This window comes from Rhinolophus ferrumequinum, chromosome 21, assembly GCF_004115265.2.
Source record: "Rhinolophus ferrumequinum isolate MPI-CBG mRhiFer1 chromosome 21, mRhiFer1_v1.p, whole genome shotgun sequence".
Classification (NCBI taxonomy): Eukaryota; Metazoa; Chordata; class Mammalia; order Chiroptera; family Rhinolophidae; genus Rhinolophus; species Rhinolophus ferrumequinum.
Window position 1 is genome coordinate 27,103,386 of NC_046304.1, and position 25,270 is coordinate 27,128,655.

Here is a 25,270-nt window from a genome sequence, read left to right on the forward strand (position 1 = left end):
CTCCTTTCCCGCCCTCGCGAGGGATTGTGGGCCAGCCCGCCACGCCTCTGGAGCGCTCGCGGACCAATCCCCGCACCCACCCACGCCTTTCCTCGAGTTCAGTTTGGAGCAAGATGGTGTCTGAGACCGTTAGTTCTTCACGGCCTTCCTGGCTTAAGTAGCTAGAAAAGTAAGCACATAATATCCTCATAGTGGGTTGGGCGTGGGCTCCTCTTGTCCTGAGAGCAGTTGAGCTACGAAAGAGCTCCTGTTCTGGTACAAAGTGGGGAATGGACGGCTTCTAAATTAGAGGACTTGAAGGGATTTGAGAGGCAGTATGGAAGGTGGTTTACGAAGTCTTTACTTGCTTAGATGAATTATGATTTCTTTCTGGGTGTAACTCGTTCCCTACCTTCTGGCGAGGATCCTTAGCCTTGACTTTACTTCCTAGTTTAAATAACTTCCTAAATATTGCAAGTCAAAGCCCTTTAAGTGCGGAAGATCTAACGAAGGAAACATGTTGAGCACTTTAGCAAATCCCACACATCTGAAATGCTCACAACGATGCCGCCAGGTAAAAAACGACATAGAAGCTCAGAGCAGTTTTCTTGAAGCCGAAATTAAAACCTCGGACCCTTTTTTCTACCGCGAGCTACCTCCAAATTGTGAAGTGATGGGGGGGAGAATTCGAGAAGTGTTTGTCCGCCATTTGGTAAGGCAGGGAAAGTCTGGTAGAGTCGACTGGTCAGAATGTGGTTTGCCGCTGAGTACATTGCTTAACTTGTAGTATGATCCACATCTGGGCACACAGTCGGCATTTCATAAATGTCCACAGGGAGAATTCATACTTTCAAAGCAACCAGGGTCTTGGGTGAAGAAGAGATGGTGGTAACACATTCAGGGATAGCTCTTCGGTTAGTTTGGTCAAACGCAATGGGATCTTTTGTGTTTAGAATTTTGTTTCATTGGCATTGGGGAGTTAAGAAATTAGTTGTCTCTATAACTTTACAATTATGTGTTATTAGTATCTTGAGTTACCTATAATTATTGTTTTCATCATTCTTCAGATTTTTTAAAATGCAGTTTGCTGTGTAATCAGGCTTTTAAACAGGGATCCAGGTTTATGAGTCCAGAGACCAGAAACCAAACAAAGCTATAGGATTTTTATGGAAGGTGCATCTTCCTATAGTGTCAGATCTTCTCAAATATTTTTTTAGAGAGGGAAGTGTTGAGTTTTTTAATTGGTAAGCCATTTAAAAGGTTTTCTATTAAACAAGCATTAATAGATTGTAGAGTGAAATGCAAACTAAAAACAAATTTTAAGGTAAAAATAAGACTGAAGAAAGATCTAGTTTAAACTGGATACTTCAGTAGTCTCCCAAAGTCTCCTGGGAATGTTTTTATTTTCCTTTGCAATTGGGGTTACTTGTTGAAAAAGTTTGAGAGGTACTACTGCTATGGGCATGAGCTTTGGGGTCATACAAATTTGGGTTTTTATTACATCTCTGGAAATTACCAACTGTGAGACTTTCAGCAAGTTTCTCAGTTTTCTCATCTGCAAGTAGAAGATAGTATTTTATGCAGTTGTTGGAAAGGTTAAATTAACAAATATAAAGTATTTGGCACAGAAATGTACATCATAAATCTTAAGTTTCTTTCTCCACTTTAAAATGTTCTAATATGGTCTAATATTCAGTTGAATAAAGCCTTAGTGGACACCTAGCTCAGCAGAGTGCTAATGCTGTGGGACTTTTTCTTTTTAATCCCTACAATTGTAAAGTGCCAAAGAAAAGTGCTTTTACTTATTTATTTGATACTTAAAATAATCTTCTGAACAGTTTACTGAAGACCCCATTTAAGATTATTAGCATATTGAAGATTGGATCACTAGAGCAAGATTAAATATTAAATATTAAGTGACAGGACAAACAAGACAGTCTCCGCCTTTGTGGAGCCTATAATCAATCAGGATCATCATTGAGTACTTTGGACTTGCGTTGCATTACTGACTTTCGTTGCTATCTAGGTATAATACTAAGGGTAGGAATGAGCTATTGCTGTCAATATCTATATCTAATCTATATAAGTATTCAAATAAGGAGACATTTTCATGCTGACTGGGCTATTTTCTAGAGATGTGGGGGAGGAATATTAATATTTCTGTTATAGCTGAGGAAAAGTGTAGTCTTTTAGCCTAAAAACATAGAACTTTTAAAAATGGTGACCTTGCATGTTTCAAGTGGATTTTGGGAATAGGGAGAAATGAGTGCTGTTTGAACTGAGCAAAAGCTCTGAATAAAGGCTTAGCTTTAGAGGTGGTTGTGATAAGCCTTAAGGCCTCAGACGTATATATTTCAGGTAGAATATCAGTGTCACAAGGCCTTATATACATAGTAGGAGCTCAGTATATGTGTGTTGTCCACAAACTCTTGAAACCTTCTTACTTGATTTCTGTGATGACACACTCCTGACTTTCTTTCTACCCATTTGGCTTTTCTTTCTCCCTTGCAAGCTCATCTTTCATAACCTGGGCATGAAATGTTACAGTTCTCTTACGGCTCCATACATAAGCAGACCTTTTACTGACGACTTTGTTCTGGTCTGTCCTCTTCTCCTTTGTTGTTCATTCTTTCTCGCTCTCTCGCTGTCTTTCTGCTATTTATTCACATTCACAATTCAGTGACTATATGCCAGTGATTCATAAATTTGTATTTCTAGCCCTGACCTGTTCTCTGACCGCCAGATGCAAATATCTGATTGCTTACTGGACAATGCAAAGTCTCCAACTTAGCCTATCTTAACCCTAACCCATTATCTTTAGACCACTCCCCAAACCTTGTCGTTTTCCTGTACTTCCCGCCTCCATGAACTGAATATCCCTCTTTCCATCTGCACAAACCAGAAACGTAGGAATTCTCCTCAACACTTCCTTCCCTTTCACTGTCCATATTCAGTGTATCCACAAATCACATCTATTTTCTCTCTCAAATAATCTTGATGATGTTTATGTCTTCTCTAGGCCAAGCTTCGACCATTTCTAGTGTAGGTACTGCAAGAGCATTTTGGCTGGTTTTTGTGCATTTTTAAAAAAAAAACAAACATTTTTTTATTAGTTTCAGGTGCACAAAACAATGTAATAGTTAGACATTTATCATTTATATCCCTCACACAGTGACAACCCCCCCCTCCCCCATCCACTTCCCCTCTGACATCGCACACAGTCATGACATTTCCACTGTGGTTTTTGTACATCTTGTCTTCTATCACTAGTCTGTTCTCCCGTGCAGTAGCCTGAGTATTCTTTCTACAGTACATTACTGTTCATTATTTTGCTCTTAGGATAAAGATCAGATTTCTTAATAAGACTTACAAAAAGATTTGCATGTTCTGCATCCTTACCCTCTCCCCTCTTTACTCTCTACACTGCAGCCACTCTAGCCTTAATTCCTTGTGTGTGCCAGACTTCATTCCACAACAGAGCCTTTCCACATGCCTGTTTTATTACTTCTCCCTGCCTAACCCAATTAACTACTATTTATCCTTTAAATCTCAGTATTCATTGACCCTTTCTCTGACCCTGAATCTATCTCCAACAAACCCCCTCAAAACTAGGTCATATCAACAAGTGCCTTTGTGTGATCATATATTTAACATGTCTCCCCAAGTAAACTGAAAGCCTCAAAGTGGGGACCATGTGGACTTACTCACTGTTTACCTAGAGCCCCTAGCCCAGTGCATGGCTTATAGTGAGTGCTCAGTAGATTCTTGTTAAAAGAATGGATGATTAGATGATTGATCTGCTCCTTTCTCCCTATGTTTTTTCTGTTTTGTACTCTTAAATATAATGGAAAAAATATACTTGTGGGAAGTATCTAGTTGTAGGGGAAAAAAATACAGACAATACAAAGAAGAAAGTAAAACCGAAACCTTTTCAACTCAAAGATAATGTTACTATATTGGTTTATTTTACTCTTTCTACAAGTTCATATAATGTATTTATTTTACATACTTGTGATTGAGTTGTGAAAAATAATTTATATATCTTTTGTTTTTCACTTAATATTTTGTCAAAGCCTTCTCCATGTGATTAAAAATTATTTGAAAATTAATTTTAATGAGTGCATACTATTCTGTCCTGAGGCCCATCTTTCTAATCCGTGACCTATAAAGACAGTTGAATTATTTCCGGTTTTTTCCTGTGAAGTAGTATGTGTTCTCTCTCTTTCGCTCTTCCTCCCTTCTTCCCTCCCTCCCCCCATACATTTCTGAAAGTAGAACTCCTGGGTCAGAGTATGCACATTTTCATTTTAAATCACATTGGCAAAGTTTGTACCACTTAAACTCCTGCGAACAGCGTATGAGGGCTGGTTTTCCCATCTCCACCCCAGCACTGGTGCTTAGCAGTCTTTAAATGGTCACTTTTTTTTCTTTTTTATTGAGGTATAATTGACTTTAAATGGTTGTTGTCTTTTATTACTGACATTAAAAATCTTTTCATTTAATTTTATTGGCCAAATATATTTTATCACTGTAACCACCTCATGTATATCCTTTGAGCACTACTACTAATTTCTAATTGTGGTAAAATACACATAACAAAATTTATCATCTTAACCATTTTTAAGTGTACAGTTCAATTGTGTTACTTACATTCACAATGTTATGCAGCCAATCTCCAGAACTTTTTTATCTTGCAAACCTGAAACCCTGTACCCACTAAACAACTCTCCATTTCCCCTTCCCCAGCCACTGGCAACCATCATTTCTAGAAGTTTGACTACTCTTAATACTTATATAATACCTTATATAAGTGGAATCATACAGTATTTATCTTTTTGTGACTGGTTTATTTCACTTAGCATAATGTCCTGAAGGTTCAGCCATGCTGTAGTATGAGCCAGGATTTCCTTCCTTTATAAGGTTGAACAACGTTCCATTCACATTTTGTGTATCCATTCCTCTGTTGGTGGACGTTTGCTTCCACCTCTTGGCTATTGTGAATAATGCTTCTATGAACGTGGATGTACATCCTTTTCCTCTTTTTAAGTGGGCTGCTTTTAATTTGAAATATATATTTGTAATAGGTCTATGGGTTTTTTTATCTGAGACAATAACTATTTATTGTGCTTACTATAAGCCAAGTATTCTGCCCAGTTTTGTCTGGCATCAAAACCCATGATTTTATTCCATATGCTGCCTACCCTCATATGCATACTCTATCATACAAGCTATTGTCTAATCTATATATTGCAGATATCTTCCCACTTTGTCTTGTGTATTTAAACTTTATGAGGTTTTTCTACTTTGAGGTTTTGTGTATGCAAGTCCAGTCAAAGTTTGTATTTAATTCTGGCTCTGGTAACATACTTAGAAAGTCTTTCTTTTTGTTAATCAATTTTTTTCTACATTTAGTTCATGATTTAACTCGTACATTTTAATTTATCTGATTTTTTTTTAAGGTAAAGTAGGAGGAGGGAAGCAGTTTTTTCCCCTTCTTTCCAGGGGTGAGCCAATTTTCTAAGCACTCTGTATGAAGTAATCAATCTTTCCCCCATCTATATAAAATGCTACCTTTATCATATACATTTATGTACTTATTAGGTACTATATTCCTGGTATAAAACCTATCTAGCTATTGTGTATATTCTTTTAATATCCTGCTAGATTCAGTGTGTAAAGATTTTATAGACTTAACTATGAGTTTTGTATTTTTGTTCATAAGTGACATTATTATGTCTACTTTGTCTGGTTTGGCAACAGTTTTGCAACTTTTGTAAAATGAACTAAGAAGCCTCTCCACTTTTTCTTTGCTAACTGTGTTAGTATTTAACAAACATACATTTCCTTATATTTTTCTAATCAAAGAAACGTTGAGGCTCTTCCTCAAAGGATATTAAGGTCTGCTTCTGCGAGGATTATGGTACTAAAATTTTTTCTTAACCTGTTTCAGCAGAGAGTGGGGGACATTTACCTTCTTGCCCTAAGGAAGACTGTCTTGATGAATATTTTGATAACAAGGCCAGTAACGATGAAGTTCTTGTGAAATATTTAAATTAGCCTTGTGAAGACTGTGGGGCCTTGAGGCGCTCTGTGTTATTTAAGAAAGCACTGTTGGTCACACACCTGCTAAAAATGGCATTTGAAATTTAAAAGTTTGGTGGTAACGGTTGTCTAGTTCATAGACATCACCTTTTTCTCTTACGTGAGTGGTTCTCAATCAGATTTCAAAGTATCTTAACTTTCATTTCCCAAAACCAAATGTAGATGTTTTGTTTGCAGATTATATATGTATGTGTTTGTGGATGTGCCTATGTGTGTGTATATATTACATAATACTTCTTTCTTTTGGGGGAGAGAGTCTATAAAAATTAAACTGGTAGACTGTCAAAAGGTCAGACTTCAGGAATAGTTGCAACTCATATCACATAGTCCCCTCCCCGCAATGTTTTTCTCTCTCCATCTCAGACACCTATATTCTCAATTACTGTATGTTAATCTTTAATAAGATTTTTTAAAAACAGCATTGTTTCATCCTGTTCTAAAGATACAAAACTCTGGGTAATTTATTTTGGCAGAGGAGAGAATACCAGAAGAGTCAAGATAAAAAAACTTTGGAAAATAGGGTGGTTCTTATGTGAACTTGAGGAGACATCTGAAGAACAGTTAAGGCTGGAAACTCCAGTTCTAATTTACAGAGCAGGAAGGACAGGATTGAGAAGGCTGATTATATGTATCTGTATATGTAGGTATATATAGTATATATTTTAATATGGAAGGTTCACAAATTTGTGTATCTTCCTTGCGCAGGGGCTGTATTGTTCCAATTTTAGCATATGTACTGCCTAAGTGAGCACTTGATAATATTTATTAGGTGGACGTGGAATATGTCAGTTATTAACCATTGCCTGAGACAGGCTATGCTGTTTTTGAAGAGTGATACGTGTCTAGCAAGGCTCAGGAGTTTCTGGTAGGGTGGATTCTCCTGTCGTCTTGCCCTGGATTTCAGAGGAACCCATGAAAAACCAAACAGGTGACCCGGTGCTCGTAGTGTTGAGCACAGGAAGTTTTATGGACAAGTGGAAACACGACTTACTCTTGCTTGGGACGGGAGACACTCTCATGATGAGGATAGTTTCCAGCCAGGAGGGCCGTCATCACCCCTCCGCTGGGTCGATCCCTGCGACTTCTCCCAATGTGAGCGTAGGAGGGGCTGCTGCCTGAGCCTTTTCCTAGTGTGCTCTGTTCAAAATTAGAATTAGTGTTTGTACAACTAACTGATCTTCAAGGAAGGGTGATCAGTTGCTGCATATCTGAAAGAGAGCATTATTTTGTACTTGTTAACTTTGAACTGACAACCTATTTTTAGCAATGCACGGACTGAGGTTTTTAATGTAGTTTTGTCAAATTTCATCTTTTCAGACTTGCTCTTTCAGTTATGTGAATAGCGGCTTGCTGAACTGCGCCAGACATCACAGTGACATCATTAGCCCCAAGCCCTAAGAGGAACTAATTTATGTTGTTTAAATTTGTAGAGTGCCTTTTCCTTTGTTTTATGTGAACAGCACCACTAACTACTAGGAAAAGGATGCACTAAATGACATCAGCAAAAAGGGTGTGGAATATGCAGATAAACGCAGGGACTGCTGGTCATTTACACTAGCCATATATTTCCTAAGATTGTGACAATATCCATATATACAAATTACTGCTGCATAGTAATTATAATTTGGAGACTCTTTACTCCAGAAGTAAGGGGGTCGATGGAATGCGTGAGAAAAGTGATCCTATCTTTAGAGTGATTTGAATCTAAGGGTCAGGTGCCAGGCAATTCTGACAACTCATACTTACCTGGCAGGGGAGACACCATGATCACGAAGGTGGTTTTCCCAGGGCGAGGCTCACCCATTGCACTCCGGGTGTGCTGACCCCTGCGATTTCCCCAAATGTGGGAAACTCGACTGCATAATTTGTGGTAGTGGGGGACTGCGTTCGCGCTCTCCCCTGGCTTAATTTGTTTAAAAGAAGAGTACTTAGCTGCTTACATATAGTTTGGTTAAGTCTTTATAGGATACCAGAAAGGGATTTTTGGTTTGGATGGTAGATTGCTGCTACTGTGTTTTTCATGTTTCTCCACTATATATCTAGTATTGCTATAGTAGTCTATATAAGTTTTGATAGTTTTAAGTAACGAATGCTTACAGTCCTTGAGATCAGAGGTTGAAACACTTTTGGAGGTCTGAACTGCAGGGCTGCTGCTTTTCTAGGTGTGGTTTCGAGAGACTGAATCTATATATTTTTTGTTGTGTTGTTCCTCCATTTTCACAGCCGAGAGACTGAATCTATATATTTTTTGTTGTGTTGTTCCTCCATTTTCACAGCCAACAATTTAGCATTTTCTCTGGGATTGTATTTTCTGTCCTTAAATCTTTTTCTGGCCTTCCTACTTTACTTCCTTCTTCCTTTTTGTTAGGGCCCTGTGATTACAGTAGGCCCACCTGAGTAATTCAGGATACTTTCCCCATCTCACATCCTTAATAACATTTGCAAAATCACCTTTGCCACAAAGTAAGGTAATACAGTCACAAATTCCAGGGATTAGGACTTGGAGACTTTTGGTGGGCCATTATTCCACCCACCCCATCAACAAAACCTGCAGACAGATTTGTCAGGAGCCATAGAATGTACCTAAAAAATGTTTGGAGTATGTAAATGAACAGTGTCTTCTTCACATTGTACATAATTTATGAATTTTGCAAATATTACAGTATCCAACATGTTGTCTGGCTTTTACAATTTGGAGAAATCTTTATTTTGTAGATGGTAGTCTAGAGATTGCATGAAGAGAGTGACCATATGTGTGAGTATTTGGAATCTGAGGGTGAGGTGCCAGGCAATACCAGTAATTCATACTTACCTGGTAGAGGAGATACTATGATCACGAAGGTGGTTTTCCCAGGGTGAGGTTTGTTTACTTATTGCACTCCGGGTGTGTGGACCTCTGCGATTTCCTCAAATGGGGGAAACTATACTGCATGATTTGTGGTAGTGGGGGACTGCATTCACACTCTCCCCTGGTCATATGTGTGAATATCAGATATCAGTTAAGTTCTCTTTTTCCAAGACACCTTGCTTTGGTTGCTTTTCTGGTGGGATTGTCTTTGGGTGTGTTTTGGTTTTCTTGGTCTTGTGCTGTCAGTTTTTGTCCTATAAATACTGGTTAGTGTATGCGAGTTGGACAAGTTGTTTTTGATTATTATTAATTAACAAGATTGCTTTGGTAGGGTTGTATTATCTTCAGTTGTCTGTTGTAGGGCTTGAATTGATGTGCTACAAAGGGTCAAGTGCACAGAGGATCTTACAGATTTGGTGTAAAAAAAAATGTTACATCATCTCTTTTTTGGGGGATAAGCAAAACGTGTTAATTAACTTCAACAGGTTTTTATTACCATTTTAAATGTGGCTACTAAAATTTTTATATAACATAAGTTGTGCGCATTATATTCTATTTGACAGTATTGTTTCCTTATTTTAAAAAGTTTACAGAAGGCCTTGCTGTGTTACTTCCATATACTCACATGCTTGCTCTTCCTGGAATGCCTTCCCTCTCAACCTGGAAAATGCTTCTTCATTCAACTCTCTTATGAAGCCTGGGATCCACCCAAATTGCCACTGAACCCAGTATGGACTTAAACACTAGATACTGTAGGCATTTAACTTGTTTTAAAATCAGAAGGAAAACGATGAATTTTTAGGTGTAAGAAAATGTCATATATAATATATTCATTTTTATCGGTGTAGTCATGTGTGTATGTTGTGTGTATATGTGTGTGTGGTGACCACAAAGGCAAAAGTGTTCAGGACCCTTCAAAGTCATAATGTGGTCCTGACTGAACTTAATTCTTACCCCTTTTATTAGTGCTCACCACTCTTTTCCTATAGTTCTGGCAGTTCTCTTTCCCCTATAGATTGCAATCTTATTTATTTCAGGCAAGAATCTATCTCTACGTAATTCCTTTTAGTATCCCCCGTGTCTAGGCCAGTGGCTGGCACCTTGAAAGTTTAAGTGGCTATAAGTGGGAAGTACCTGTTTCTCCGAAAATAAGACCTGGCCAGACAGTCAGCTCTAATGCGTCTTTTGGAGCAAAAATTAATGTAAGACCCGGTATATATTATATTATACCCGGTATTATAGTATGTTATGTTATGTTGTTATGTTATGTTAAAGAGCCAGTCTTACAGTAAAATAATACTGGGTCTTACATTAATTTTTGCTCCAAAAAACGCATTAGAGATCATAGACCGACTAGGTCTTATTTTGGGGGAAACATGGTACATACAAGTAATAACTTGAGAGCAGGTGTTTTTCCATCATTAGCACTCATAGAATGTCAAGAATATTCTGTGAGTGCTGAAAATACTGGAATAGGCAATATGATCATCAGAAATAGAATTTCCTCAGCAGAGCAAAAAGAGCCTTTTGAGTATTTGTGAAATCAAATCTATGGGGGAACAAATAGTCCTAGAGGTCTCAGAGCTGTGACCAGGCTGTCACACCTGGATACCATGGAGACAAGCAAAGTGCATCTTTCCTCCTGTAAAAATCAAACTTCCTGGAATAAAATTAGGAAGGTAGTTCAATAATGAAATGATACTGTATAACTGAGTTGGGCTGGGTCACACTTTGTGCATGAGGTTATCTAGCAAATGTCTTAAGTGACTGTGGTTTACATTGCAGAGCCCTGTGGATGGGAAATGCAGAGCATGGGTGTGTATGTCAAGAGTGAATGGGTTCTCCTCCAGGCAACGCAGGGTGTCTGTAGAATGGTCTTTCCTGGTAGTGACATTTAGATTCAGTTGTATTGCTGTGGTGGACTTCTTGACAGTCACACCTGCTTTATGAACTTATATAACAAAGCTTGGCTTTTAAAAATTATCACGTATACCTGCCACCCTCATAGTATTTCTTAGCATGAACTTTTCCCTGACCCCCATGAGGCTAAGGAATGGATAGAAATTCAGAGATGGGGGTGCAACTCACAGTGAGGGGCATGTCTGTTGGAACAGAACATCTCAGATGGCAGGGAATCCATGATCTGAGAGAGATTGGTAGGCATGTCAGTGCTGCCCTTCCCCAGCTATGCAGGAGCTCTCCAAATAATTACTGTACTGCGGGCGGCTGTGTTCCTCCATCTTTGCTTATTTGGAGCCTCTGATTTAGTTACTGACTATAGTTGGTTGTTTTACTGTGATATAATTTTTACTGATAATTATCATTCCAAAAGGGTAAACTCAAGCAATGACAACTAAAATATGGTAAAATCACAATTTGAGCCTACGTCTCTCTGATGCTAAACCCTATGTTCAAAACTCTTTAAATACTATGTGGAATACCCCTGTGGTGGTTCAAGCAGGATTTGTTTCCCTTATTACGAAAAAAGTTTATAACCTGTACAACCACTATCATTTATATCATTTTAATGAATTTCCTTCTAATAATTTTCCTTAAGGATACACATTTTTACAAAATTGCAGTCATGGTATACACACCATTTCATATCTTTTTTTCCCCTCTTAACCTTACATAATAAAAATTTTTCATGCTGATTGTTATTGTTACTATTATGTTTGTTTAATACTCCATTTCTCTATTGCTTTGATATCTAGGGTTTGGGGGTGATTTTGTTTTTTGGCAATTATAAGTAAATCTATGATGGATATCCTTGTGCATAGGACATAATCTTTCTCTAGAATTACTTCCTTTAGATAAATTAGATAACAAAGTTTAGATAAAAAAAATTTCTAGGGCAAAAGTATGAACATTTTTTGGCACTAGAGGTATATAATTAAGATCAAAATTTTTTTTAGTACAAGTAATATTATGGACATGTTACAGAATATTTAGAGAAAACAAAACAGTTCTGTATTAACTCTAACATAATGTTAGTTTGCATTTTGGTATATTTCCTTTAAGTTTCTTAAACTTTGCCTTTCTATAAATTGTTTTAATCATAGTATTTATTCAATTTCATATGCTCATTTTTTGCATGCAACATTATACAATTTAGGCTTCCCTCTCATTCTTAACAAACTTAAGTTTTTCTTTGTGTTTTTTTTTTAATAATTAATTATGAACCCTGAACTTAGAAAGAGATCTAGACTTTGAAAATAAAAGGAATCAGGGAAAAGTGGTTTCTAAAGAATTTAAAAATATCGATCATATGTCCCCTACTCAGTTTAAGGCACTTAAGATGACTAAAATATTACCATAATGGAAAACTACTAGAAATTAGTAAAGAAATCATCATTAATTGTTTGCAAAGATATATCTACAGGTCTGTTCATTGTAGCTATATATATATATATATATATATATATATATATATATATATATAAAATGGCCGTAAACTGGAAGCAATAGAATATTGATCATATAAATTATCTATGACAATATATAGCAAAATGAATGAAAAAATATTATAAAATAGCATGTGAAGTATAATCCTATTAAAATATATATCCATAAAGAATTGGAGTTACTATGTATAATATCAAAGTGTTAATTAAGAGTGGTAATTTTTTTAGTGGGATTGTGGTTTATTTTTAATTTTTAAAAAATACTTCTGTGTTTTCCTAATTTATCTGCAAGGGAAATTTATCACTATTGTAATAATATGAAATACCCTCCAAAAATACAAAACAAAGCTTTTAATAAAAAAAAATCATGTACTCTAAGAGGGAAATACTCCTGCAGGATCACAGAATATGCCACCCCCAAATATACCACTTTGGCATAAAGAGTATTTTGAGCTAGAAATTCTTGGAAAGAAAGCAGATATAAGAAGAGCTGTGTTTTGACCTCCCCTTTTCTTCCTGAAAGCAGGAGGAGCTAAAACAACCACATGAAAGATATCTTCCCCTCTCCAGAGGAAAAGAAACATTTCCAGAGAAGGGGAATCAAAGCCAGAAGAATTCTGTACAGACCTTGTTAAAATCATTCTAATCTACCGTTAGCCTCATCATATGTGTTACTATTTCACAACTGCCGCTCTTTGTTCAACCTAATATAAAAGCATTTAGGTTTTCCCCCCTTGGGTCTCCATTTCCTTAGAGGGCTCCTGTGTCAGGTAAACTTACCTTAAATGTGTATACTTTTATCCTGTTAAACTGCCTCTTCCAATTTTATTCTTATGTCCAGCCTGAAACCCTAACAGGACAAAGATAAAGTTTTGCCTTTACACCACCAAGGTCTGATACCCTAGTTTTTGCAAACAGGAGTTGTTTTGCCCAGAGTGCCTAGCCACAAGGGCAGAAAGGAAAACATGATGTATCTATTTTCATTGTCTAAAAAGAAGAAAGGAGCATTCAGTTTGTTCTAAATCCAGGCCAGACGCTGCTTCCCTTTATGCCGGGCACTGCAGACTTGAATCAATGCCAAGCCAGCTTTGGGTCCTCAACTACACCCGGCACCTGTCCAGGAGCGGGATGGCCCTGGTCAGGGTGGAGGGGCTTAAAGCTGTATGTTACACGCCTTCTCTTCATTCGTCACAGAAACTTTGAGAGGCAGGCACGCTTGTTACTCCCACTTTACAATTTTGGGAAATGGAGACTGAGAGACTGAGGGTATGACCTAAGCCCAGAGTGGAGCGGCGATTCAGACCCGCCATAACCGCTGTCCAGCCTGTCCCTCTGCAGGATGTACGCCTCCACCTCCCAAACTGCCCAGCACTGCAGCGCGGAATTGAGACGCGTAACAGACCCACGTCAGAACCTTTGCTTATCCTCGGGAAGGCCAGGAATTGAAAAATCTCCACTGCTACACCTGTCTACGATCGTCTTTTGATCATCTTTTGGATCGTCGCAAGGCCTGACCAAAGCGAATTTATCTGCTTCAAGCAGTGGTGTAGAGTGACAAGAGGCGGGGATATGTAGATGAGTAGAGCAGTGACTGCCGGTTCGAGTGTGTCTTTACTGGTGCAGACTTTCCTATGGATATCAAAAAGGCTGTACTTTAGTGTCTGCAATATAAGTAACCCCTGCAATTTCCAGCTGAGGGCTTAAATGAATGCCAAATACAATGGACCAGACTACAAAGTGTGTTGAGGATGATGGTGTGGTGCCAGGCAACACAAACAACTCATATTGTCTCCCTGAAAATAAGACCTAGCTGGATGATCAGCTCTAATGCGTCTTCCAGAGCAAAAAATTAAAATAAGACCGGGTGTAATCTAATGCTGGGTCTTATATTGACTTTTGCTATAAGAGACGCTTTAGAGCCTATTTGTTCGGCTAGGTGTTATTTTCGGGGAAATATCATGATCATGGAGGTGGTTTTCCCAGAGCAAGCCTCACCTATTGCATTCCGGGGGTGCTGACCTTTGTAATTTCCCAAGTGTGGGAACTCAACTGCATAACTTGCAGTAGTTGGCAACTGCATTTTCGCTCTTCCCTGGTAAACTTGTGACAAAGGTAGAATCTCTTTTAATTCTCTTAAAAACTTTATTGTGTGAAGTTGTAATATGCATAAGAGAAGTGACTTGGTTATTTGCAATTGCGTAATGTCAAACAAATAAAATCCCCGTTGCTTTCTATTAGTTTTGTATTTTGCTCTTTCATATGAATCTAGTTTAATTTTTACTCTAGTAGTGTTACAAAGTTCTGGAAAACTGTTTAAAACAATGAAGTGTGTTTGCTTGTTTATTAAAACTTCCAGTGAGAATTACCAGGTGTTGGTGAAGTTCTAGAAAAATTGGAACTCCTGTACTGCTGGTGGAATGTAGAACTGGTGCAGCCACTAGTATACAAAACAGGATGGCAGTTCCTCAAAAAATTAAACGTAGAGTTTCCGTATGATCCAGCAATCCTATTTCTGGGTATATACTGTCAAGAATTGAAAATGGAGGTTTAGAAGAGCTATTTGTATATCCCTGTTTATAGCAGCGTTATTCGCAGTAGCCAAAGATGGAATCAACCCAAGCAAGTGTCCATCAGTGGATGAATGGATAAACAAAATGGGGTGTATGTGCATATGCGCACAATGGAATATTACTCCTTTGCTTTCTATGAAAAATTGACATTTTGTTCTCATATTGTTCAGTCTCAATGCAGCTTTTTTATATCCTTAGTTATAGGACTTCTATTCAGCTAGTCTTCAGATGGTTCTCCAGGTTGATTGCTCTATAATTTAGTTGTAGTTCTAATATAGTCGTTAGAGGAGGCAAGCAGTGATTACTATCCACCATCTTGACCGAAACCTCTAACCTATTCATCCTTTAAATAAAGGAAATTCTGATACATGCTGCTACATGAATGAACCTTGAGGTCATAGTGAAATAAACCAGTCACAAAAGGACAAATACTGTGTTTCCATTTATATGAGGTACCTGGAGTAGTCAAATTTATAGAGACAGAAAGAATGGTGGTTGCCAGGGGCTTGGAAGAGGAGAAAATGTGGAGTTAGTGTTTAATAGATACGGAGTTCCAGTTTGGGAAGATGAAAAAAGTTCTGGAGATGGATGGTAGTGATGATTGCACAATGTGCATATACTTTATGCCACTGAACTGAACACTTAAAAATATTTAAAATGGTACATTTTAGGTTACATGTAATTTACCAAAATAAGCAACATAAGATTGAGCAGCAGTGTCATATACAAGTGAACATTCCAGTATGTCAGAGCCTGAATATGCACATTAAATTTGTACAGTTGTAAGAAGATAATGGAGACTTTAGCCAGTAGCCCAATGACTTCTTAGTAGTCATCACTTTTTCAGTCCCAGGAATTAGTAATAAACATTTCCAGTTCTTCAATTTCAACAGTAACATTGAGAATTAACGTTAATCTTGTAGAAACAAAATCTAAGTTGCTTGCGTTTCTGATTCAGAATAAGCATGTTGTTTTCTTTTGAAACAGGATGTCTCGGGCTGTTCATCTTCCAATACCCTGTCCTGTTCAGCTTGGTTCCTTAAGAAATGACTCCTTGGAAGCTCAGCTTCATGAGTATGTCAAACACGGGAACTATGTGAAAGTGAAGAAGATTCTTAAGAAAGGTAGGCACTGTGTTGAAATGGCAGCTGCATCTTGGTCCGCATTTCTGAATAGCATTGGAAGGAAAACCAGGTACATCCTAAAACTAGGAGTTCTTGGAGGGATTAGACGTTAAATCTAGAGATGAGATGTTCTTTACCAGTGCAGTCGTAAAGTTCAGTAGAGAGCATAAATTTCTGTTTGAAGGCTGGTCTTCCCACTGTTAGTCTCCTAAGGTTTCTCCAAATGAAAGCCCGGCCTCTGATCCTGCCTGATCATTCCCCTTTTTTCCTTCACACCTACTTCATCCACTGGGTCTTCTGAGGTCTGTGGTGGAGTAAGGAGGCCAGCGTTCACAGCTCTCCTCACCCTGGCTGCTTCCATGCACTTGGTGCTTTTGTCTCCAGGGCTGTTGTTGTTGTGTGTGTTCTTTTTGTGTGTGTTTGGTTGGTTGGTTGGTTTTTGTGTTTTTTTTTTTGTTTGTTTCCTGGAGGCTCCAGGGAGCTAAGCCAATAAGGGCAGAGAGAAATAGCAAACTTAGTTCAGGCAACCTTTAAAAGAACAAACAGATAGAAAAACCCCCGCATCTGAACGAAACCTCTCTGGTATTTGGCCTCTGATCTAGAGATCCAGATCTGCTTTTTTCAGAGTAACCAGAGTCCTGCTGGATTCCCCCTCTCCCTTCTCCGTACTGAAAGGGAGGCTTATGAAGCTTCTCTCTGCTGGTTTGTAGAACAGTCAAGGTGACCTAATTTCTCTAGTGTTTCTCCATTTGCCTCAACAGCATTCCTGACAACTTGGCAGAAGGGTACCCCAATTTTTATAGGATCCATTTATCCTACAAAATATTCCCTCAAAAAGTTCTCAAACTTTTTCTTGTATCACCCCTGGATTCTGTAGATGAAGTAGCTAACAGCCCAATAATTTATTTGAAAGATCTTGTTTTATTTCCCCCCTCAAAATGTTACATTTTACCCCCAAACACATCCATGTGTATATATTTATTATATAAGTTTCAGGTACATAATGTTACAATTTGATATCTGTATACACTGCAAAGTGACCACCCCCAAGTCTAGTTACTATCCATTATCATAGAATTGACCCCCTTCATCTCTTTTGATGACCTCCCAGCCCCTTTCCCGTCTGGTAACCACCAATTTGTTCTTTGTATCTATGAGTTTGTTTTTATTTGGTTTGCTTTTGATTCCATGTATGGGTGAAATCCTGGTAATTTGTCTTTCTCTTTCTGACTTATTTGACTTAGCATTATACCCTCAAGATCCAGACTTGTTGTCACAAATGGCAAGATTTCGTTCTTTTTATGACTATTATTCCATTGTGTGTATATCATCCATGTGTGTTTTAACATAAAAATTGATGTTCAAGATAAGCATATAGTAACTTCTAGTGTCTGTCCATCCACACCCCCCAATGTGACGAGCAGTTTTAGGACGTTTACCTCTTAGACATCTCCTGAACAGTCTGCATCTTCAAATTCGTGACATTAAGCTAGAGCAGGGGATGGGATTGACAGCTGTAACTGGCTTCTTAAGAGATGGCCGGAATGGTCCTTGAACCTTCAACTCCATCGCCCGCCTTGGGCTTATCTAAAGAAACGTAGTGGTGTAGTGGTGGGGGTGTCAGTGGAAAACATTCTTTTAAGTCATTCACGCTTTCTTTTGGCTTTCGACTTGGAGGCCAAGGCTCAACTTTGTCCTGAATCCGGGTTCATCTAACACCAGCCGCCTCTTGCGGGCCGCTAAAGTATGACCCCAGCGAGATCAAAGTCATATATCTGAGGTACACTGGTGGGGAAGCTGGTTCTATGTCTGTCCTGGTCTCCAAGATCAGCCCTCGGGGTCTGTCTCCAAAAAAAGTTTGGTGATGACATCGCTAAATCACTGGTGATTGGTAGGGTCTGAGGAGTCCCGTGGAACTGACCATTCAGAACAGACAAGCCCAGATTGAGGTTGTACCTTCTGCCTCTGCTCTGGTCATCAAATCCCTCAAAGAACTGCCAAGAGACAGAAGGAAGCAAAAACAAAAACATTGAACACAGTGGAAATATTGCTTTTGATGAGATTGTCAACATTGTCCAACAGACGCGGCATCAATCTTTAGCTGGAGAACTCTCTGGAACCATTAAAGAGATCTTGGGGACCTCCCAATGTTGATGGCCGCTACCCTCATGACATCATAGATGACATCTACAGTGGTGCAGTGGAATGCCCAGCCAGTTAAGAACTACAAAAGAAAATAGTTCCATTAAAGATCTTTTGACAACCAGAAAAAAAAAGTCATTAACAAGAATAGAATGCTGTGGCTTTTCTCCTTCCTAGCCTCAAGCCAAGTAAGAGGCCTTACAGGTGAACCTCATGGAGAGAACGGTGGTGCTTGCAAGCCGGAGAAATGGAAGCCTGTGTCCCATCCTGCTGAACAGTAGAAACATGTCAGCCAACCAAGGTGGCTTGAAGAGAACCTGGCATGTTACCTGGAAGTTAGGGATCAGGGAAACTGCCATCTGCCTCCTTTTTGGAGCAGTCCTTGATGGCTGGGTGAGCATGGGAGACTAGCAGTTGTAGTAGTCATACTTCACCAGTTGGTGGGGTAAGTAGACCCTCCACAGGGTAGCTGAGCCATCTAAAGGGACCTCACCTGTGAAGAAAGAATCCCAATAGAGGGGCTGGAGATGCAGCAAGAAGTCATCAGGAGAGGGGCACTGGCCTGCATTAGGGTGCTGTGCAGTGGCATGGAGGTACCTGAAGGGTCCACTGAACTCGCTCACAAAAGAGCAGGCATTAGGATGAATCATCAGCCGGGTACAAGGCCTTTGCTCCTTTGTCATCTCGTTGGTTCTCCCCCTACTTCAGCTCTGGCATGGTCAGAAACAGCCTTGATCAGAGAAGTGGAAGAGCAAGGAAGAGTTTTGATTTCAGCAGGACTGGATAATTTATTATCTAAAATAAGAATGTGATTAAATGTGTCAAAGTGACTGAAATACTATGGAATCTGCCTGAGATGTCTCTCGGGAGGAGAAGGGAGAGCCAACTGACCGAGTGTATTTCAGGGCAATAGAAGGGGAAATTGTCTCCTGATTATATCCTACTTAGTTCAGCCCATCTAGGAGACCACAGATTGATTATATGAGTTCTGAAACCCAAAAGATAAGTTCCAGAACCTTAACCCTGACTTCATTTGTTTTTTAATTACACGTATAGTAAGTGAGCCTTGGGGTTAGAGCAGCCAAACAAAGATATGTGGCCCTGCCTTACAGGAATGTAATCCAGCAGAAGAAACAGACATGAGTTAGTAATCGATGTACTGAGAAGGGCAGAAGGTGAGGGGAGCATACCAGGTACACTTCAGCCTCCTTGTCTGGGGGTAATCAAAGGAAACTTAGAGGAAGTGATATTTAGGCCAGGAGCTTAAGGAAAAAAGGGAGTTGGGGTAAAAGTTGGGGATAAAAGTAAAAGTCAGAGGCAAGGGAGGACCAAAGGGATGCAAAGGCCCTGAGGATGGAGAGGTTCTAGAAAAGAAGAGGGTCTGGATGACTTGAGTGGGAGGAGAAAGCAAAGGGATAAGAGAGAGTGGTATGGGGTGAAGCTGGCAGGGCAAGATGTGGCTGCACCAGGTCTCATGGGCTGTTGAGAGGGTGTTACTAGTTGCATACATACTTGGGATTGTTACATCTTCCTGATGAAGTAACACTATTATCATTATGAGATGTCCCTCTTTATCTCTGATTATGCTTATTGTCTTTGAAGTCTGCTTTATCTGATATTAATATAGCCACTTCAGCCTCCTTACTGTTGCATGAAATATGTGTATATTTACAGTAAAATATTTCTTCTGTAGAGGGCATAAAATTGAGACTTGGGTTTTAAAATCCATTCTGATACACTCTTTTTAATTGGAGTGTTTAGTCCAATAATGTAATTATTGATATGGTTGGATTTAGAACTAACATTTTATTTGTTTTCTCTTTATCCTCTGTTTCTCTCTTCCTTATTTTCTGCCTTCTTTTGACTTAAATATTTTTTAGAATTGTACAGTGGTACCTCGGTTTTCGAACGTAATCCGTTCTGGAAGTCCATTCGAGTTCTGAAACATTTGAAAACCGAGGCGTGGTTTCCCCATAGAAAGTAATGCAAAATGGATTAATCCATTCCAGACCTTTAAAATCAACCCTAAAACTGCAAATTTAGCGTGAATTCTTACTATCTAATTATACCATAGATCCATAAAAATTACAGCATTCGTAAACCAAAATGTTCGTCAACAGAGACATTCGAAAACCAAGGTACTACTACTGTATTTGGCTTTCTAGCTATACTTCTCTCTCCATTATTTTTTGTGGGTGCTCTAGTGATGACAATATATGTCTTTAATTTTTCATAGTCTACTTAATATTATACCACGTCATATAAAATATACTACAACCATAGAGGCTTATTTCGCCCCTTCTCCCATCCTTTATCATAAAGATTCCATAAATGTTATGTATGTGTTATGAACTCCATAATATAACTTTTGCTTTGAGGAGTCATACATACTTTAAAGAAATTAAGAGGGTTTTCTTTTATCTAAAAATGTCTGTATTTCACTGTGATTCTAGAAGGATATTTTCATTGGGTATAGAATTCTAGATTGAATGTTTTTTGCTTCAGCCACTGTCTTTTGGCTTCTATAGTTTCTAATGAGAAATAAACTGTCATTTGAACCATCATTCACCTGTATATCATGGGTTGTTATTCTTTGGCTTCGTTCAAGAGTTTCTTTTTATTTTTCAGTGGTTTGACTATGGTGTGCCTAGGGCTGACTTTCTTTATCTTTAGCCTGCTTGGGATTTTCTGACCTTGACTATGGAAATTAATATTTTTCCAAATTTGGGAAACTTTCTGCCATTATTTCTTCAGATACTCTTTCTGTTCCATTCTCTCCTCAACTTCTGGAAATCCACTTATATTTATGTTAGACATTTTGATATTGTCCCAGAGTCCCCAAAGCGCTGTTAATTTTCATTTTCAATCTTTTTTTCCTCTGTGTCCTTCAGATTGGATAATTTCTCTTGATCTGTTGTCAAGTTCATGACTTTTCCTCTGTCATCTGTAATCTGCTCTTAACCTTATCCAGATTCATTAATTCCCTAGAATGATTAACAGAACTCAAGGAAAGATTTTAGTTACTATTACTGGTTTATAACAAAGGATACAAGCTTCCATGCCCCAGTTGGGTACACCACCCTCCCCGCACTTCATTGTTTTCACCAGTCTGGAAGCCCTCTGAACCTATTGCTTAGGGGGGTTTATGGGGGTTTCATTACCTAGGCATGATTGATTAAATCATTGGCCATTGGTGATTGAACTCAATTTCCTCTCCCCTTCCACAGGTGGGGCAGGGATTGAGGTGAGGGGGTAGTGGTGGAGCTGAAAGTTCTAACCCTTTAATCATGACTTGGTTTTGGTGTTTCTGTTGACCAACCACCGTCCTGAAACTATCTAGTAACCCCTCCTCTCTGAAGGCAAAGGAAACCTGGTCGCTCCACGTTGGCGGACTTCAGTGGTGGTGGAGAGGAAGTCTGTTTTGACTGGTAACAACAGCGTTTCCCTAGCTTATAGTGGAGCGGCGTGACCCACCGGGACCCAGGTGGTACCTGGAGTGGTAGATCAGGGTAATAACATCTTGCTCCGGGTAGGAGTCAATGGCGTGCAGCTTGTGATTGGCTGACAGGAAGCCGTATGTTAATAAGCCTGGTGCTGCTTTGAAGTGTTACTGGAAAGTTTACAAGTGAAAACGATGTTTTAAACTTTGCTATGGAACAGAACTGTTAGTAAATAAAATTAAAAATATATATACATATATATACACACTTGTAAAGTTAATGCTCAGAAAATGTCACCATGAGTAGAAAGTGCGTGGCTACCATAGACCAAACAGAAGCAAAAAGTTTAGAGTTAAGACTATACTTTCAGGGATCATTTCTATAGTTCGTTACTAGAGAAGTTTCTCTGATCGTGTAGAGCACCCGAAACCACGAGGAAGAGTTGCAGTGTTCTCTTCTGAGCGTGAAGCCGGCTCTTGATGTTGTGTTTGCAACTGTCATTAGCCATTGATGATCGTTCTTCTCTTCCTTTGGAAGAGTGAGAGGGAGAGAACGCAGGCTGAGTGGTTTCGTGTTTTAGTAGAATGTAATGTAAGTTTTTCAGGTCTTTAGTTTTCATTTTTCTTATTTGTGTAAGGAAAGTGGTGGTGTGTTTTCTGCACAGTGGTGTCGTTTTTTTTTTTGGTTTATGCACTTTTATGGCACTGAAGAGGTTTTTTTTTCTATTTTTTTCTCCCCGAATAAATGTTTGTGAAATTTATTTTTGTATTTGGTTTTTGAATGCAGAAATTCTGAATAGCTGTTGCTTTTTCTGGGCCTGCTAGGCTAGGGATGTTCTGCTGTCCGGTTCTTGCTAGCAAAGTGTTTTGACATCTCTGCGTTTTGAACAGTGGGATAGTCTGAGTGACTATCTTTTAAGTTATAAAAGAAAGTGAGTTAAACTGGTTTTAAATGCACTTTTGATATGTTCTTCATTTTAGAAATTCTAAACTTAAAGGTTTAAGTTTATTTGAGCCAAGTTTTAGGGGCTAGTCCGGGAAGGAAAATCACACAAAGGATTGAGAAAATTCTATGTAATACTAGTTTTGCAGTTTATTTTATACATTAGGATCAAAGATATAAAGAAAGTTACTTGAAATCCATTGGTGGAAGATTAAGGAAGAGGGAGAAAACAAAGCAGGGAAATCCCTAGGACTGGATAAAAAGTAAAATGGAGACATACATACTTTTTTAACATTGGAGGGTGCGGAATAGATAATAACATAGACAGTTACAGAGGTCTGAGGGTAAAAGACAGTTACAGAGGTCTGAGGGTAAAAGATAATGAGGAATGCTAAGGGTGGTCTCACCTGATACCAGGGGTATCTGGAGGTCTGGAGAAGAGATCGTTCTGGCATTTTAAGTATGTTATTCTAGATGCAGAAAAACAACGGATAGGGCTTGATGAAGGTAAAGATTAATCTATCATATAGGCCATAGGACATGATTTCCCATTATAACACGTTCAGGAATTTTTTGTGTGTGATTTAAACATCCTACGTGGTTACTTTTAGTTACTGAGCTTGTCAGGCTTGCCAGGTAGCTCCTTTTTTTTTTTTTTTTTTTTAATTTTTTTTTTTACTTTATTTATTAATTTTTTTTTTTTTTTACTTTATTGGGGAACAGTGTGAACTTCCAGGACTTTTTTTTTCCCAAGTCAAGTTGTTGTCCTTTCAGTCTTAGTTGTGGAGGGCGCATCTCAGCTCCAGGTTCAGTTGCCCTTGCTAGTTGCAGGGGGCATAGCCCACCATCCCTTGCAGGAGTCGAAACCGGCAACCTTGTGGTTGAGAGGGCGTGCTCCAACCAACTGAGCCACCTGGGAGCTCAGCGGCAGCTCAGCGGCAGCTCAGCTCAAGGCACCGTGTTCAATTTTAGTTGCAGGGGGCAGAGCCCACCATCCCTTGCGGGACTCGAGGAATTGAACTGGCAACCTTGTGGTTGAGAGCCCACTGGCCCATGTGGGAATCGAACCGGCAGCCTTGGGAGTTAGGAGCATGGAGCTCTAACCACCTGAGCCACCGGGCCGGCCACAGGTAGCTCCTTTTTAATTCAGTTCTTTTTTCTTTTTTTTCCCCTCAGTGCTATGATTATTTCTTTAAATTATGTTTCTTTATTAGTCTGGTGTGATTATTATTATTATTAATCTAAATATTTTTCTTTGATTTTTGAATCTCACCTTTAAATTGTTCCAAGCTAATCAGATGGTTTTCCTGATAACCTGCTTTAGGCAGCTACTCTGGTTTTACACTTAATACATCAAATTTGTCATTGTACATAGGGCTAAAAAAAAATCAGCGAAAAAAAATCTTCTAATGATTATTATGTGATATAGTTCACTTTAGGTACAAGTAGGCTTTATTTCTTTTTGGAGGTGGCAATGCCTTTGAAAACTGCCCTTAATAAACTGTGAAAGCAACATACATTCAGCTAGCTAATTGAGTTCTCATGCCAGCGAGTAAAGCTTCTGTTTTCTCTTTGCAGTTTCATTTGTCTGTCACTAGCCCAGTACTTGTTCTTAAAATTTGGATCACTTTTCTCCTATCCTCATTTTTCCACATGAGGCTTTAAGAAACCACCCGACAACACTCCTTTCTTCTCAGGAAATGTGTAGAACATGCTTTGTTGGGTCAAAAAACATTTTTTTTTTCTATTACAAAAGTAATAATGAGGTTATTTTAACCAGTGGAATCGAAGATATTTTTTAAAGTTGCTAATCTGCCTTTACAAAAGTGGTATCATACTACATACATTCTGCAACTTGCTTTTCCCATTTAACAATACATCCTGTCTATCTTTAGTCCAATTGATATAGGTCTAACTCATTCATTTTAATAACTGCTTAATGTTTTGTCATCTGTATGTACCATAATTTATTCAGCTGTACCCTTACTGATATTAAAATGTATTTTTTTTTGCAATTTGTATCACCTGAAACTGCTTTGATAAAATACTTTGTATTATATCTTTACATAATGGGTTTTTAATATTCAAAGTGGGATTTCTGGGTCACACTGTTAATGGATATTGCCACGTTGTCTTCCAAAAGCATTGTAAAATTTATACTCCCAACTGCTTTTAGGAAAGTGTCCATTTTCCCACCTCTTCTCCAGCACTGAATGTTTTCTCAGTTTTTTTCAAGCTTTACAGGAAGTTTATCTTTTCACTCTTTCACCCCACGCACCGTGTTGTGTTGATTTATTGAATATTGCAGAGTAAGGTGAAATATCCAATCCTTCTTGTACCTATATTGTTTTATCCCCTTGATTTAATTTTTTTACTTCATGAGCCCTAGGAATTAACCAGTCTGCTTCCTTTGACTGTAGTCCCTTCCTGTCAGAATTATGAATAGTGTGTGATTTTACAAATTAGCCTGCTACAGGTTTATGGATACAGGCAAAAGACATGAGATTCCTGTGTCGGAGTTGAATGATAGTTTATTACTCATAGCAACAGCAGTAGCTAGAATGCTAGCATTTTTGGTGCTGGTTCTTCAAAACCCAGTTCACACAGAGCCATACAAAGAGCTGGATAACACTGCACATATAGTGGGTTGCTTTGCAGTAGAAGTACTCTGAGCTTAGGGAACCCAACCCAAATCTTTTATAATGGACAGTATGCCCTT

The 25,270-nt window shown here is 38.6% G+C and overlaps 1 protein-coding gene, 4 non-coding genes and 2 pseudogenes across 5 annotated transcripts in view; 6 read left to right on the forward strand and 1 right to left on the reverse strand.

The window, feature by feature from the left end:
- Positions 1–120: 120 nt before the first annotated feature.
- TEX14 (testis expressed 14, intercellular bridge forming factor) overlaps positions 121–25,270 on the forward strand; it is a 78,477-nt gene continuing 53,327 nt past the window's right edge. The window contains exons 1-2 of the mRNA XM_033090032.1: positions 121–169; positions 15,891–16,027. Coding sequence (XP_032945923.1) covers positions 15,892–16,027 — 136 coding nt within the window. The 5' untranslated portion in view covers positions 121–169; position 15,891. The remainder of the gene's footprint in view (positions 170–15,890; positions 16,028–25,270) is intronic.
- Positions 6,743–6,833, reverse strand: LOC117014189 (uncharacterized; annotated as a pseudogene).
- Positions 7,820–7,983, forward strand: LOC117014175 (U1 spliceosomal RNA). The gene has a single exon (XR_004421471.1). It is a non-coding gene; the product is annotated as a U1 spliceosomal RNA (small nuclear RNA).
- Positions 8,886–9,053, forward strand: LOC117014127 (U1 spliceosomal RNA). The gene has a single exon (XR_004421432.1). It is a non-coding gene; the product is annotated as a U1 spliceosomal RNA (small nuclear RNA).
- On the forward strand, positions 14,273–14,428 carry LOC117014139 (U1 spliceosomal RNA). The gene has a single exon (XR_004421443.1). It is a non-coding gene; the product is annotated as a U1 spliceosomal RNA (small nuclear RNA).
- Positions 17,728–18,248, forward strand: LOC117012793 (60S ribosomal protein L12-like; annotated as a pseudogene).
- On the forward strand, positions 21,964–22,177 carry LOC117014154 (small nucleolar RNA U3). Its single transcript, XR_004421456.1, has one exon. It is a non-coding gene; the product is annotated as a small nucleolar RNA U3 (small nucleolar RNA).